Genomic DNA, 17,808 nt, shown 5'->3' with positions numbered 1-17,808 from the left:
AAATAGCTGGTGTTGGACTGGAAATATTCACGCTGGCACCTTTTCAGGTTGGATAAAGCTACATTGTTGGAGTAAAGTTGAAGGAGCTTCACTCTGCTTCTAGCCTGTACTGTCTGTAAGCTAAGAGGGATGCATACTGACACTAAATTCCAAGAGTGGAAAAGTGTCTCCTTGATTTGCACAAACATCTATCAAAAAAGTAACTAAAAAATGCAGCCTATCAAATAGCCTAAGGATTGTTGTATAGATTTTATAATTAAGTATAGATAGCACTCATTGCTTTGTTGGGCAACTGATTTTTCATCATTCAAATCCATGCAGTTACATGCATTTTCACTGTCAGCAGAGAGTTTATTGCAAAAATGGGGTAATTGGATAACAAATCCCATTACTGGCTAAGTGAAGAAATTTACAGGATTTGTTGCAGGATTTTATGCTGTGCCATATCTGCCTTACATATAAAACAAGCATTTTTTGATGCTTTTTGCATCACAGCTAGAAAAAAATGCTTGGCAGGTGATATTCCACCCCCCCCCCCATCCCCTTGCTCTGGGAAATAAATGTTTATTGGTTAGAATCATAGAATCATAAAAAATTTAAGGCACAGGAGGCCATTCGGCCCATCCTGAGAAACGAGCCACCCAGCCTAATCCCACTTTCCCGCATTTGGTCCGTAGCCCGGCAGGTCACAGGTGCACATCCAGGTTCATCTGATGTCCTTGAGGGAAGGAAACCTGCCTTCCTTACCCGGTCTGGCCTAAATGTGACTCCAGACCCACAGCAATGTGGTTCATTCTTAATTGCCCTCTGAAATGGCCTAGCAAGCCACTCAGTTGTAAAATCTCGCTACGAAAAGTCATAATAAGAATAAAACCGGACGGACCACCCGGCATCGGACCACTAGGCACAGGACACGACAAAGGCAAACCAAGCCCAGTCGGCCCTGCAAAGTCCTCCTCACTAACATCTGGGGACTTGTGCCAAAATTGGGAGAGCTGTCCCACAGACTAGTCAAGCCTGACATAGCCATACTCACAGAATCATACCTTTCAGCCAACGTCCCAGACTCTTCCATCACCATCCCTGGGTATGTCCTGTCCCACCGGCAAGACAGACCCACCAGAGGTGGCGGTACAGTGATATACAGTCAGGAGGGAGTGGCCCTGGGAGTCCTCAACATTGACTGTGGACCCCATGAAATCTCATGCCATCGGGTCAAACATGGGCAAGGAAACCTCCTGCTGATTACCACCTACCGTCCTCCCTCAGCTGATAAATCAGTCCTCCTCCATGTTGAGCACCACTTGGAGGAAGCACTGAGGGTAGCAAGGGCACAAAATGTACTCTGGGTGGGGGACTTCAATGTCCATCACCAAGAGTGGCTCGGTAGCACCACTACTGAAAGACATAGCTGCCAGACTGGGCCTGCGGCAGGTGGTGAGCGAACCAACACGAGGGAAAAACTTACTTGACCTCATCCTCACCAATCTACCTGTTGCAAATGCATCTGTCCATGACAGAATTGGTAGGAGTGACCACCACACGGTCCTCGTGGAGACAAAGTCCCATCTTCGCACTGAGGACACCATCCGACGTGTTGTGTGGCACTACCACCGTGCTAAATGGGATAGATTCAGAACAGATCTAGCAGCCCAAAACTGGGCATCCATGAGGCACTGTGGGCCACCAGCAGCAGCAGAATTATATTCCAGCACAATCTGTAACCTCATGGCCTGGCATATTCCTCACTGTACCATTACCAACAAGCCAGGGGATCAACCCTGATTCAATGAGGAGTGTAGAAGAGCATGCCAGGAGCAGCACCAGGTGTACCTAAAAATGAAGTGCCAACCTGGTGAAGCTACAACTCAGGACTATATGCATGCTAAACAGCAGAAGCAACATGCTATAGACAGAGCGAAGCGATTCCACAACCAACGGATCAGATCAAAGCTCTGCAGTCCTGCCACATCCATTTGTGAATGGTGATGGACAATGAAACAACTAACGGGAGGAGGAGGCTCTGCAAACATCCCCATCCTCAATGATGGTGGAGTCCAGCACGTGAGTGCAAAAGACAAGGCTGAAGCGTTTGCAACCATCTTCAGCCAGAAGTGCCGAGTGGATGATCCATCTCGGCCTCCTCTCAATATCCCCACATCACAGAAGCCAGTCCTCAGCCAACTCGATTCATTCCACGTGATATCAAGAAACGGCTGAGTGCACTGGATACAGCAAAGGCTATGGGCCCCGACAACATCCCGGCTGTAGTGCTGAAATATTGTGCTCCAGAACTAGCTGCGCCTCTAGCCAAGCTGTGCCAGTACAGCTACAACACTGGCATCTACCTGACAATGTCCTGTCCACAAAAAGCAGGACAAATTCAATCCGGCCAATTACCGCCCCATCAGTCTACTCTCAATCATCAGCAAAGTGATGGAAGGTGTCATCGACAGTGCTATCAAGCGGCACTTACTCACCAATAACTTGCTCACTGATGCTTAGTTTGGGTTCCATCAGGATCACTCGGCTTCAGACCTCATTACAGCCTTGGTCCAAACATGGAGAAAAGAGCTGAATTCCAGAGGTGAGGTGAGAGTGACTGCCCTTGACATCAAGGCAGCATTTGACCGAGTGTGGCACCAAGGAGCCCTAGTAAAATTGAAGTCAATGGGAATCAGGGAGAAAACTCTCCAGTGGCTGGAGTCATACCTGGCACAAAGGAAGATGGTAGTGGTTGTTGGAGGCCAATCATCTCAGCCCCAGGATATTGCTGCAGGAGTTCCTCAGAGCAGTGTCCTAGGCCCAACCATCTTCAGCTGCTTCATCAATGACCCTCCCTCCATCATAAGGTCAGAAATGGGGATATTCGCTGATGATTGCACAGTGTTCAGTTCCATTCGCAACCCCTCAAATAATGAAGCAGTCCGAGCCCGCATGCAGCAAGACCTGGACAACATCGAGGCTTGGGCTGATAAGTGGCAAGTAACATTCGCGCCAGATAAGTGCCAGGCAATGACCATCTCCAACAAGAGAGAGTCTAACCACCTCCCCTTGACATTCAACGCATTACCATCGCCAAATCCCCCACCATCAACAACCTGGGGGTCACCACTGACCAGAAACTTAAGTGGACCAGCCAGATAAATACTGTGGCTACGAGAGCAGGTCAGAGGCTGGGTATTCTGCGGCGAGTGACTCATCTCCTGACTCCCCAAAGCCTTTCCACCATCTACAAGGCACAAGTCAGGAGTGTGATGGAATACTCTTCACTTGCTTGGATGAGTGCAGCTCCAACAACACTCAAGAAGCTCGACACCATCCAAGATAAAGCAGCCCACTTGATTGGCACCCCATCCACCACCCTAAACATTCACTCCTTTCACCACCATCCACAGGATGCACTGCAGCAACTCGCCAAGGCTTCCTCGACAGCACCTGCCAAACCCGCGACCTCTACCACCTAGAAGGACAAGGGCAGCAGGTACATGGGAACAACACCACCTGCACGTTCCCCTCCAAGTCACACACCATCCCGACTTGGAAATATATCGCCGTTCCTTCATTGTTGCTGGGTCAAAATCCTGGAACTCCCTTCCTAAAGCACAGTGGGAGAACCGTCACCACACGGACTGCAGCGGTTCAAGAAGGCGGCTCACCACCACCTTCTCGAGGGCAATTCGGGATGGGCAATAAATGCCGGCCTTGCCAGCGATGCCCACATCCCATGAACGAATAAAAAAAAAAGGTATTTTTTTAAATGAGTTGAACGTTTCTGCCTCTATCACCCTCTCAGGCAGTGAGTTCCAGAACCCCACCACTTTCTGGGTGAAAATTTTTTTCCTCATTTCCGCTCCAATCCTTCTACCAATCACTTTAAATCTATGACCCCTGGTTATTGACCCCTCCGCTAAGGGAAATAGGTCCTTCCTATCCACTGTATCTGGGCCTCTCATAATTTTGTACACCTCAATCAAATCACCTCTCGGCCTCCTCTGTTCCAAAGAAAAGGGTGATGGTCGAGGGTTGTTTTTGTGACTGGAAGCCTGTGGCCAGTGGGGTATCACAGGGATCTGTGCTGGGTCCCTTGCTGTTTGTGGTCTACATTAATGACTTGGATATGAATGTAAAAGGTATGATCAGTAAGTTCGCTGATGATACAAAAATTGGTAGGGTGGTAAATAGCGAGGAGGATAGCCTCAGTCTGCAGGACGATATAGATGGGTTGGTCAGATGGGCGGAACAGTGGCAAATGGAATTTAACCCGGAAAAGTGCGAGGTGATGCACTTTGGAGGGACTAACAAGGCAAGGGAATACACAATGAATGGGAGGACCCTAGGCAAGACAGAGGGTCAGAGGGATCTTGGTGTGCAAGTTCACAGATCCCTGAAGGTGGCGGAACAGGTAGATAAGGTGGTAAAGAAGGCATATGGGATACTTGCCTTTATTATCCGAGGCATAGAATATAAGAGCAAGGAGGTTATGATGGAGCTGTATAAAACACTGGTTAGGCCACAGCTGGAGTACTGTGTGCAGTTCTGGTCGCCACACTACAGGAAGGATGTGATCGCTTTGGAGAGGGTGCAGAGGAGATTCACCAGAATGTTACCAGGGCTGGAGCGCTTCAGCTATGAAGAGAGACTGGGAAGATTGGGTTTGTTTTCCTTGGAGCAGAGGAGGCTGAGGGGGGGACATGATTGAGGTGTACAAAATTATGAGGGGCACAGATAGGATGGATACTAAGGAGCTTTTTCCCTTCGTTGAGGGTTCTATAACAAGGGGACATAGATTCAAGGTAAAAGGCGGGAGGTTTAGAGGGGATTTGAGAAAGATCTTTTTCACCCAGAGGGTGGTTGGAGTCTGGAACTCACTGCCTGAAAGGGTTGTGGAGGCAGGAACCCTCACAACATTCAAGAAGCATTTGGATGAGCACTTGAAATGCCATAGCATACAAGGCTACGGACCAAATGCTGGAATATGGGATTAGAGTAGACAGGGCTTGATGGCCGGCGCGGACACGATGGGCCAAAGGGCCTCTATCCGTGCTGTATAACTCTATGACTCTATGACTCTAAAACAACCCTAGCTTATCCAATCTGTCATCCAAGCTAAAATTCTCCAGTCCTGGCAACCTCCTCGTAAATCTCCTCTGCACCATCTCTGGAGTAATTACAGCCTTCCTGTAATATGGTTCCCAGAACTGTGCGCAGTACTCAAGCTGCGGCCTAACTAGTATTTTATACAGTTTCAGCATAACATCCCTGCTTTTATATTTTATGCCTCAGCTAATAAAGGAAAGTGCTCCATATGCCTTCTTAACCACCTTATCTACCTGTCCTGCTATCTTCGGGAATCTGTGAACATGCACTCCAAGGTCCCTCACTTCCTCTACAACTCTCAATATCCTCCCATTTATTGTGTGTTCCCTTGCCTTGTTTGCTCTCCCCAAATGCATTTTTTTTTTTATTCGTTCACTGGATGTGGGCATCGCTGGCAAGGCCGGCATTTATTGCCCATCCCTAATTGCCCTCGAGAAGGTGGTGGTGAGCCGCCTTCTTGAACCGCTGCAGTCCGTGTGGTGACGGTTCTCCCACAGTGCTGTTAGGAAGGGAGTTCCAGGATTTTGACCCAGCAACAATGAAGGAACGGCGATATATTTCCAAGTCGGGATGGTGTGTGACTTGGAGGGGAACGTGCAGGTGGTGTTGTTCCCATGCGCCTGCTGCCCTTGTCCTTCTAGGTGGTAGAGGTCGCGGGTTTGGGAGGTGCTGTCGAAGAAGCCTTGGCGAGTTGCTGCAGTGCATCCTGTGGATGGTGCACACTGCAGCCTCAGTGCGCCGGTGGTGAAGGGAGTGAATGTTTAGGGTGGTGGATGGGGTGCCAATCAAGCGGGCTGCTTTATCTTGGATGGTGTCGAGCTTCTTGAGTGTTGTTGGAGCTGCACTCATCCAGGCAAGTGGAGAGTATTCCATCATACTCCTGACTTGTGCCTTGTAGATGGTGGAAAGGCTTTGGGGAGTCAGGAGGTGAGTCACTCGCCGCAGAATACCCAGCCTCTGACCTGCTCTCGCAGCCACAGTATTTATATGGCTGGTCCAGTTAAGTTTCTGGTCAATGGTGACCCCCAGGATGTTGATGGTGGGGGATTCGGCGATGGTAATGCCGTTGAATGTCAAGGGGAGGTGGTTAGACTCTCTCTTGTTGGAGATGGTCATTGCCTGGCACTTATCTGGCGCGAATGTTACTTGCCACTTATCAGCCCAAGCCTGGATGTTGTCCAGGTCTTGCTGCATGCGGGCTCGGACTGCTTCATTATCTGAGGGGTTGCGAATGGAACTGAACACTGTGCAGTCATCAGCGAACATCCCCATTTCTGACCTTATGATGGAGGGAAGGTCATTGATGAAGCAGCTGAAGATGGTTGGGCCTAGGACACTGCCCTGAGGAACTCCTGCAGCAATGCCCTGGGGCTGAGATGATTGGCCTCCAACAACCACTACCATCTTCCTTTGTGCTAGGTATGACTCCAGCCACTGGAGAGTTTTCCCCCTGATTCCCATTGACTTCAATTTTACGAGGGCTCCTTGGTGCCATACTCGGTCAAATGCTGCCTTGATGTCAAGGGCAGTCACTCTCACCTCACGTCTGGAATTCAGCTCTTTTCTCCATGTTTGGACCAAGGCTGTAATGAGGTCTGGAGCCGAGTGGTCCTGGCGGAACCCAAACTGAGCATCGGTGAGCAGGTTATTGGTGAGTAAGTGCCGCTTGATAGCACTGTCGACGACACCTTCCATCACTTTGCTGATGATTGAGAGTAGACTGATGGGGCGGTAATTGGCCGGATTGGATTTGTCCTGCTTTTTGTGGACCTCACACTTCTCCGGATTGAACTCCATTTGCCATTTTTCTGCCCATCTAACCAGTGTATTGATATCTTCCTGCAGTCTACAGCTTTCCTCCTCACTATCAACCACACAGCCTATCTTTGTATCATCTGCAAATTTCTTAATCATGCCCCCTACATTTAAGTCCAAATCATTAATGTACACCACAAAAAGCAAAGGACCTGGTACTGAGCCCTGTGGCACCCCACTGGAAACAGCCTTCAAGTCGCAAAAACACCCGTCGACCATTACCCTTTGCTTCCTGCCACTGAGCCAATTTTGGATTCAATTTGCCACATTCCCTTGGATCCCATGGGCCTTTACTTTTTTGACCAATCTGCCATGTGGAACCTTGTCAAAAGCCTTGCTAAAATCCATGTAGACTACATCAATTGCACTATCCTCATCGATCCTCCTTGTCACCTCCTCGAAAAATTCAATCAAGTTAGTCAGATACGGCCTCCCCTTAACAAATCGGTGCTGACTATCCTTGATTGGTCCGTGCCTTTCTAAGTGACAATTTATCCTGTCCCTTGGAATTGATTCCAATAATTTGCCCATCACTGGGGTTAGGCTGACTGGCCTCTAATTACACAGTCTATCCTTTGCTCCCTTTTTAAACAACGGTACAATGTTAGTAGTCCTCCAATTGTCCGGCACTACGCCTGTATCCAGTTAAGTTTGGAAAAAGATTGTTAAAGTCTACGCTATTTCCTCCCTGGCTTTTAACAGCCTGGGATACATTTCATCTGGCCCTTGTGATTTATCCACTTTCAAAGATGCTAATCCTCTTAATACTTCCTCTTTCACTATGTTTATCCCATCCAATATTTCACACTCCTCCTCCTTAACTTCAATCCCTGCATCATCCCTCTCCTTTATGAAGACAGATGCAAAGTATTCATTAAGAACCATACCCACATCTTCTACCTCCACACATGGTTTACCTTTTTGGTCTCCATTAGGCCCTACTCTTTCCTTAGTTATCCTCTTGCTCTTAATGTATTTATAAAACATCTTTGGGTTTTCTTTGATTTTACCTGCTAATATTTTATCATTCCCTCTCTTTGCTTTCCTAATTTCTTTTTAAACTTCACCCCTGCACTTTGAATACTCCTCCAAGCTTTCCATAGTATTGAGTTCCTGTTGTCTATCATCGGCTTTCTTTTTCTGCCTTATCTTACCCTAAATGCTTCTTGACATCCAGGGGGCTCTAGATTTGGCAGCCCCTCCCTTTTTCTTTGTGGGAACATGCTTATCCTGAACCCCTTGAATCACCCCTTTGAATGTCTCCCACTGCTCTGACACTGATTTACCTTCAAGTAGCTGTTTTCAGTTTACTTCTGCTAAATTGCTTCTCAGTTTAGTAAAATTGGCCTTTCCCCAACTGAAAACTTTAACTCCTGCTCTGTCTTGGTTTTCCGAGAGAGAACTTCAATTGCCTTAGCTTTAATTCAAAAGTCAGCAAATAGCTGTTTTGTGACCTAATTTTCCTGGACTATCCTTTAAATCACTAATTGTTCCGACTAGCGACGAAAGTTAATTCTGTATCCTGGTGATCAGCCATTGATTAAAAATCAATACTCGCCATAAATCAGCCGTTTCATTATACATGGAATCATCTAAACATGACAGATACTGATCGCAGTAACCTAGTCAGATAAATCTATTCCAGCAGCAGAATTTCTCTTGTCATTTGTTTTGAAGTTTTCTCTTTTTTTCTTGCCAATTTTTTCCCTTCCTCTCTTGAAAGCATGACTCCTTGCTGGGTTATGGTTCCATGTGCATTGAGCTATCACCCCCAGGTGACTATTTTCACATGTGAGCCCTGACAATGTCAGCAAGCTATGTGAATGCAGGTAGGGTAGATGGCGTCGCACAGATGAGTGCTGATTTGGTCCTCGTCTATGTCCACACGTGCACTGCCATCTGGTGTTGTTGCATACAATCAAGAGTGAGAACCCTGGCCAGTTTTACTCTTCCTAACCCAGGGGCACTGAAGTTAATTGTAACATCTCTTCCTTTGCTCTGGCTGAGATCAGAAACTTAGCAACAGCCTCATGATTATCACGTCAATGTGTGCCATGGAATTGTACAGAGAGAACATAATCATGGTAAGATGTATGGAAAGTCCAGGTGTGTAGGAAATTATTTGGTACTGTTAATCCTTACCTTAACTATCAACTGGATAATTGACACCTGTTTTGGAGCCCAGTTCGGAACTGGAATTTCCAGAACTACCCAATGTTTTAGGAACATAGGAACAGGAGTAGGTCATTCAGTCCCTTGGGTCTGCTCTGCCATTCAATTACATCATGGCCGATCTGCATCTCAACTCCATTTTCCTGCCGTTGCTCCTTATCTGTTGATACCCTCACCTAACAAAAGTGTCAGTAGGCTAAAAATTACTGCAAGCAATGTTATATAAATGCTTATCATGTCATATCAAATTCCTCTCTCTGCTATTTTAACAGTTATTAACCCACTTAAAATAAGCAGTTAAATTAGCTGTGATGAATTTGAAATCAGCATCTTACACATTCACAAATAAGGCCACTAACTGTAATTTCCAGGCTAACATAATTCATTGGCAAAAAGACAAAGAACTAGGAAACCCCTAGTTTTATGTAAAATTTGGCTAAGCAAAACATAAACAGATTAGTGAATAAATGCTGTTAGCCTGTTAGTTTCACTCTAGGCAATATTGGTCATGTAAGTAAGTATTTTTCTATGATTTTGTTTCTAATAATTTTCTATGTTGAAAGTCAAGTTGTAGTTAACCTATTTATAATTCTATTTTAATAATGCTTCATGTAAAACATAAATACATTTCCAATTTCTGTATTCTTATAGGTATACAAAAAGTACAATCAGGGAACACCAAATGTTGCAGATGAAGTTGAAGATGAGAAAGATGATGATGATGATGATCATGCAGAAAATGAAGAGGGAGGTGAAAAAGAAAATGTTAAAAGAAAAGTATCTGAAGCACACAGGTATCTTGTTACTGTACTAGATTGTTCACTTCCTTGTTTTAAATTGGTGTTGGTTAGATTAGGACTGGCATTACCCCTAATAATATAAAAAGGTTGATTCGCAGCAATAAAGAGAACTAGTGGAGAAATTTGAAAAGAAAAATCAAACAAGATTTGGAAAGTGAGGAAGTATACTGACAGTTCTGGGGAATGAAACATTTCTGGGTTTTGCAGGCTGTGGATAATTCACATGCCATCATGGTTTGATGCAGAGTAAAGCTTCTTCTACACTGCCGCAAGAATGCCTTAAACCCAACCTCAGAACTCCTGTTTAACCAGTGTGATATTATTCCGTTTCCTGCATCACCCTTTTTGGCTTCTGTGAGTGCACTTGCTGATTTAGTGCTAATTTGTACCTAATTGTGGGTAGTTTTATTCTGTTGCCTTGTGCCCAGTAGTAACAGGGTGAAATTGCCCAAAATAGATTTCACTGAAGATAGTTACAGTCACCAGAGAAAGGAGATTTTTTTCATTCTGTCAGTCTGGCTAGATTCAATCTGAGCTCCCAAAGGGAAAAACCCATGTGCTAATTCATTGCAACACCCTGTGCCAGACTATAGTTGCAGCAAAACCTTGTGTTTCTTAATGTTTTAAAAAATTCTCCACAGCGTCCTGGGTGCAGAATTATACTTTACGGCCAGGTGTTTGCAATAAAACAGCTATCAGATGTAAGGGTGTAAATGTTGCCAGCTTTGTGTACAGCAGGTCATGGATGCCCATATTGTCAAATCAGAGTAGATTTAGGTCAGCTAATGTTGATTATTCACTAAAATTTCCCTTTACAAATGTTGCCTAATTTAGTGTCACATTTTTAATGCTGCTATTTAATCTGGCTCGCTTTCCTTATTGGTGACGCACATGGTGCAAAGAAAGCTAACAGCATCTTGGGATGTACAGCCAGAAAAATAGAGCATAAATCCCAGGAGTTGATAAGTCTGTAATAGGAACTGATACAGCCACACCTGGCGTACTGTGTACAATTCTTTCTGCCGTACTATAGCAAGGATATCCAGACTCAGCATCCACAGCCCTTTGGGGTAGAGAATTCCAAAGATTCACAACCCTCTGAGTGAAGAAATTCCTCCTCATCTCAGTCTTAAATGGCTGACCCCTTATCCTGCGACTATGTCCCCTAGTTCGAGACTCTCCAGCCAGAGGAAACAACTTCTTAGCATCTTCCCTGTCAAGCCCCCTATGAATCTTCATCCAGCAGGATATGTAGCTGTTGCCTGGGTATCCAGTACTTCGTAGAATTTACTTTCCTTGCCGATCTGGTAATCAGGTTTAGGTCTGGAAGACCATCAGGAGTCAGACTGTTGACACTTATTTTCAAGAATATCTAATTTATTGTGATGAGACTGGTGTTTGACACGCGTGAAAACTCTTGTCCATCCTTAAGAGTTTCCAAATCAAGCTACTCGACTGGCAAAAGGTGGGAAGTGGTGTTGCACAGGGATTGGTGCTGGGACCACTGTTGTTTACAATTTACATTAATGATTTGGACTTGGGAATCGGAAGTACAATTTCAAAATTTGCGGATGACACCAAGTTGGGAGTTGTAGTTAACACAAAGGAAGAATGCGACAAAATACAGGAAGATATTAATAAACTTGCAGAATGGGCGTGTAAATGGCAAATGAATTTCAATATAGATAAGTGTGAGGTAGTGCATTTTGGTAGGAAGAATAAGGAGGCCTCATTTCGCTTAGATAATAAGAGTCTAAATGGGGTAGAGGAGCAAAGGGATCTCGGGGTACAAATACACAAATCACTGAAAGTAGCGATGCAAGTTAATAAGGCCATAAAAAAGACAAACCAAGCACTGGGGTTCATTTCTAGAGGGATAGAATTGAAAAGCAGAGAAGTTATGTTAAACTTGTATAGAACCATGGTTAGACCACACTTGGAGTACTGTGCGCAGTTCTGGCCTCCATATTATAAAAAGGATATAGAAGCATTGGAGAAGGTACAAAAGAGATTCACAAAGATAATACCAGAACTGAGAGAGGATATACTTATCAGGAAAGGCTGGGGCTCTTCTCTCTAGGAAAGAGAAGGCTGAGGGGGTGACCTGAAAGAAGTCTTTAAGATAATGAAAGGGTTTGATAGGGTAGACATAGAGAAAACGTTCCCACTTTGGGGGAGTTCAAGACTAGAGGTCATAAGTATAGGTAGTCACTACTAAATCCAATAGGGAATTCAGGAGATACTACTTGACCCAAAGAGTGGTAAGAATGTGGAACGCACTACCACAAGGCAAATAGCATAGATGCATTTAAGGGGAAACTAGATAAGCACATGAGGGAGAAAGAAATAGAAGGATATACTGATGAAGAGGGGTGGGAGGAGGCTCGTGTGTAGCATAATCGCCGGCATAGACCAGTTGGGCCGAATGCCCTGTTTCTGTGCTGTAGACTCTCACTACATACTGAGACGTAAACACAATTCACATTTTTAAAATGGAAAAAGCTGGGTTAATGTAAACTAGCAATGCAAATAGACCTGTCTGAAGCTAAACTGTTTCAGGCTAATTCCCTCCATTGTGGCAATTAAGCTTCCACTGTAATATGAGCAGTCAGTGATTACAACCTTTTTGATGACTTGGACATGTCACCAGCCAGGAGGGCATTCCAGTACTGTGAGGGAGAGGAAGGGAAGAGATCTTGTGCTCTTTCTCATTCTTACTCAGAAAGGTTGTGTTGGGGGTTTGCTGTGTTCCAGAAGGCTCATTGGCCTCACTAATTTATTTGATGGGGAAGTCCACCCTGCACCCCAGAGGGTTAAAGGCAGATTCAGATTTCTTAACAATATCGGGTGGCTCAGAGGCCAACTGGGCCAGGAAAAAGGTAGGATGAGGATGGGGGAGGGAGTTGCGATCATGGAGGGGCGAGGTGGTGGGGGGTGGGGGGTTGCCACGGCAGGTTGGCAGGTGCAGTCCTGCTCCTCCTGACCTCACAAAAATAATTTTAGCACTTACTTTCTCGATACTCTTCTGCTGTACCACCAGGTTTTACTGAGCGGGTTGGCAAAAATGAATGCCCCGCCCAGTAGGCAGTTAAAAATGAACGCCCCATCCAGTAGGCAACTAGACATAGGACCCCGATTTGCATAGATTAATGGGGCTCCCGCCTGATTCAGGTGGGCACTTCGGTCATCCAGCGGAAGGCTCCGGGGAAAATGCTTTCCACCATTGTGTGGATACAGAGGAAATCCTTTTGGCTCAGTTTGGAAACAAGTTCTCCTCAGGGACGATATGCGTAGCTTGTGTTTACCACTCTGTTTAGTGCTCTATAGCACATAGAATCTTACAGCACAGAAGGATGCCATTTGGCCCATCATGCCTGTGCTGGCTCTTTGAAAGAGTTGTCCAATTAGTCCCACTCTCCTGCTCTTTCCCCCAGAGATCTACAGATTTTTCTTTTTCAAGTATATATCTTTTTGAAAATTACTGTTGAATCTGCTTCCACCACCCTTTTGGGCAGTGATAACTCATAAAACAAATTCTCCTCATCTCTGCTCTGGTTCTTTTGCCAATTATCTTAAAATAAGTATATGTTTTGTGTTAATATAGATATTTACTGAATTATCATTAACTATTTCTACAGTGAAAAGTCACAATCACACAGGATCGCTGTCAAAAAAGTTATTTCAGAGGTAAGCACATTTTAGGATTAATTATTTATTTCTATTCTCATTAAAGTCTTCCTGCAGCATGCACTGTTCCTCTTCTGAAAGGATGAGTAGGTAAACTTTTCCTAAGCCCCAGCCTCGGTGGGTGGTACACTAGAGAAATTTAGGTTCTCATACCCTCAGTTTTAATTTTTTTAAAAAATTCACCTCCCTGTCCATGGACATACCTGCCCATATCCATTCAGCATTTCACCCAACAAAACAGTTGATTTTGGAACCTCATCATGTGGTCAGTTGTAGGCATTAACCCTTACCCTGACGATCTGCCACATAATCCATTGTGGCATCAACTCTCTGCTCTTTGAGAACCATTTATATTAGTGATTTTTGTTGATTTGAGTATGAAGGAAGCTTTGGTAATTTGGATGACACTGTCGTCACACTGGCAATCCTATGAAGTAAATGGGACGTAATATTTAATGCACAGAACTCTTCCCCCAATGCCCAATTCTTAACACTAGCCCACTTTTGTTGTACTTACTTTACTTAAATAGAATGACGTAGCTGCGCAGTGTCACCACATTGCTGCATTTCCCAAAGTATGAGGGTTGTTGATGGCTATCGTATGCCCAATCTGAGTATCATTGAGTGACCACGTTTGTGTTACAGTGGTTTGATGTGTGAAGCCCTTGAAGATTTAAGCAGAGGGATTGTTTGCACCTCTTGTCACCAGTTTCTGATGTTACAGTTCTATTGTGGTAGAAACTGCACAAATATTTGGGTGTGCTCTAGAATTAGTTATTCTTTTCTTTCACTAAAATAACAGAAACCATCCCTTCTGTTTAATCACCAGATAACTTTAAAATTACATTTCCTAATTTTGTAAAACAAAAGTCTCCTTTCTTTATGTTCATAATTTTCCCAGTATTTTAGCCACAATAGCAAGTAATATGAAATCTGGTATTCAACTGTTGCCAGAATGATGGCTGGCGAGGCAGGAGTACAGGTAGAAAGTTTCTGTGATACTAAATTTAAAATAAAACATTTCATAGGACATTCAAGTGATTTCTTTTCTACTCTACATCTATTGCCTAATTTTCCTGATCGCTCAGTAGTTTGAATGAGTTAACAATGGGAACTAGTTGGTGAAGCGGGCAAAAATTCAGGGTATTATCAATAGAACAATGAAGGGTGAAGTTAGAAGAAATTTGTTCACACAGATTGTTATTAGAATATGGAAAATTACCATAAGTGGCTATTGAGATGGAGATATAATTTAAAAGGGTTTTAGATATGTACAAGAGTAGTAAGCCTGAGGATTGGGAGAGTTTTAGAAATCAGCAAAGAACGACCAAAAAATTGATAAAAAGAGAGAAAATAGAATATGAAAGTAAACTAGCAAGAAATATAAAAACGGATTATAACAGCTTCTACAAGTATGTATGTAAAAAGGAAGAGAATAGCAAAAGTATACATTGGTCCCTTAGACGGTGAGACAGGAGAAGTTATAATGGGGAATCAGGAAATAGCAGATGTGTTAAATGAATATTTTGTATCTGTCTTCACAGTAGAAGACAAAAAAAATACCAGAAATGGTGGGGAACCAAGGGTCTAATGAGAGTGAGGAACTTAAAGTAATTAATATCAGTAGAGAAAAAGTACCTGAGAAACTAATGGGACTGAAAGCTGATAAATCCTTTGGATCTGATGGCCTACATCCGAGGGTTCTAAAAGAGGTGGCTGCAGAGATAGTGGATGCATTGGTTGTGATCTTCCAAAATTCCCTAGATTCTAGAACGGTCCCAGCGGATTGGAAGGTAGCAAATGTGACCCCATGAAAGGAGGGAGAGAGAAAACGGAACTACAGGCCAGTTAGCCTGACATCAATCGTCGGGAAAATGCTGGAATCCATTATTAAGGAAGTGGTAACAGGGCACTGAGAAAATCATAATATGATTAGGCAAAGTCAACATGGTTTTATGAAAGGGAAATCGTGTTTGACAAACCTATTAAAGTTTTTTGAGGATGTAACTAGCAGGGTGGATAAAGGCGAACAAGTGGATGTCATATGTTTGGATTTTCAAAAGGCATTCGATAAGGTGCCACGTGAAAGGTTGTTACACAAGATAAGGGCTCATGGGGTTGGGGTAACATATTAGCATGGATAGAGGATTGGTTAATGGATAGAAAACAGGTTGGCAGGCTGTAACTAGTGGGGTGCTGCAAGGATCGGTGCTTGGGCCTCAGCTATTTGCAATCTATATTAATGACTTAGATGAAGGGACCGAGTGTAATGTATCCAAGTTTGCTGATGATACAAAGCTAGGTGGGAAAGTAAACTGTGAGGAGGACACAAAGAGTCTGAAAATGGATATAGACAGGTTCATTGAGAGGGCAAGAAGGTGGAAGATGGAGTAATGGGTGTGGGGCAATGTGAGATTCACTTTGGTCGGAAGAATAGAAAAACAGAATATTTTTTAAATGGTGAGAAACTATTAAAAGTTGGTGTTCAGAGAGACTTGGGTATCCTCGCACAAGAAACACAAAAGGTTAGCATGCAGGTACAGCAGGCAATTAGGAAATCAAGTAGAATGTTGGCCTTTATTGCAAGTGGGTTGGAGTACAAGAGTAAGGAAGTCTTACTACAATTGTACTGGGCTTTGGTGAGACCCCACCTGGTGTATGGCGTACAGTTTTGGTCTCCTTATCTAGGGAAGGTGTAAGATCTCATAAAAAGATTCAGAGTCCGGTGGTATGGTAATTTTAGGAGACCTTTATTACAGCACGTCAGTCATGGTGGCAGTCATCAACGAACTAACTAACAAAAATTTTGAATACAGTGTTCTCCATACAGTACACATACCATTGGCTTACCGACATCAGGTGATCTGAGTTGTAATGCTGTGATTGGTCCCCTGGGTCCGAGTTCAAGAGGGTTCTGCACATACACAGCTTGACTGCTGACAATGGTTTCTCCCACTGCTGCCCCCTGGTGCCACATTGTGCAATAGCCTAACATCTAGTCTAGCAACAATTAGCTTTATTATTACACATCTCTGTCAGTCCCAGTGACAGCTAATAATTCTCTATCAGAAGGATATACTTGCCTTAGAGGCGGTACAGGGAAGGTTCACTAGATTGATTCCTGGGATGAGAGGGTTGCCCTATGAGGCGAGGTTGAGTAGAATGGGCCAATACTCTGGAGTTTACAAGAATGAGAGGTGATCTAATTGAAACATATAAGGTTATGAGGGGGCTTGACAGGGTAGATGCTGAGAGGTTGTTTCCCATGGCTGGTGAGTCTAGAACTAGGAGGCATTGTCGCAAGATAAGGGGTCAGCCATTTAAGACTGAGATGAGGAGGAATTTCTTCAGTCAGAGGGTTGTGAATCTTTGGAATTCTCTAGCCCAGAAGGCTGTGGATGCTGAGTCATTGAATATGTTCAAGGTTGAGATAGACAGATTTCTGGACGCTAGGGGAATCAAGGGATATGGGGATCGGGCAGGAAAATGGAGTTGAGGTCGAAGATCAGCCATGATCTGATTGAATGGCGGAGCAAGCTACTCCTGCCTCCTATTCCTTATGTTGTTATGTATTTGAAAAGGAAAAATATAAAATGACATGGGGAAAGGGCAGGGAAACAGGATTAGGATAAACAGCTCCTCCTGTGCAAAACTAATCCTTGATGCCTTGTTTGTTACTGAGATTATGTTTTTTTTTCTTCCTCCTTCTCTTCCTTGAATGTGGTTCAGAGATCAAGTGGCTCCCTGGTACCTCATTCAAGTGTCCATGTTTCTGTGTGTAAGCCTAGATAGACAGTGGATGTTGAGAGCTATACTTTGCTTAGTTATTTCATTGTTGGTATGGCAGCTGCTTGCAGCAGAGGGAGCCAGAGGTACACTGGAACAAAATACACAGGTTAAATTCTGTAACCAACAGGAGACGCTCCTAAACTGAAGGGTTGTAAGAGGAGAGAATAAAGTAATATGAAAGGAAAACAAATTAGTTCATTATGGTTAATTTAAAGCCCATTTTAGAAATATTTGATTTTTTAGGGCTAATTTTGTTAGGCTCGCTCTTGGCTTGGAGCCTTGCTAGACTCGAGCACGCGTCGGAGATAGGGCTACAACACTTTAGGGCTGATCCTGTGATCTGCATTCCTGCCAAGCGAGACTTATGTGGGGCATGGAGCCACTCAAAATTACCCTTATACTGTACACTCAAATAGAGTGCCCATATCTGATTCCATACCAGGTT

The 17,808-nt window shown here is 44.1% G+C and overlaps 1 protein-coding gene across 2 annotated transcripts in view; it reads left to right on the top strand.

Moving 5' to 3' along the window:
* The window catches only part of nphp1 (nephronophthisis 1), a 123,088-nt gene that overhangs the window by 20,256 nt on the left and 85,024 nt on the right, over window positions 1-17,808 (top strand). For both annotated transcript variants that reach the window (XM_067985080.1, XM_067985081.1), the window contains exons 7-8: window positions 9,739-9,881; window positions 13,526-13,574. In XM_067985080.1, the coding sequence (XP_067841181.1) occupies window positions 9,739-9,881; window positions 13,526-13,574 (192 nt within the window). The remainder of the gene's footprint in view (window positions 1-9,738; window positions 9,882-13,525; window positions 13,575-17,808) is intronic.

Source organism: Heptranchias perlo, chromosome 5 (genome assembly GCF_035084215.1).
Source record: "Heptranchias perlo isolate sHepPer1 chromosome 5, sHepPer1.hap1, whole genome shotgun sequence".
Taxonomy (NCBI): Eukaryota; Metazoa; Chordata; class Chondrichthyes; order Hexanchiformes; family Hexanchidae; genus Heptranchias; species Heptranchias perlo.
Note: the sequence above shows the minus strand (reverse complement) of the source record. Positions and strands in the feature narration are given on the sequence as shown.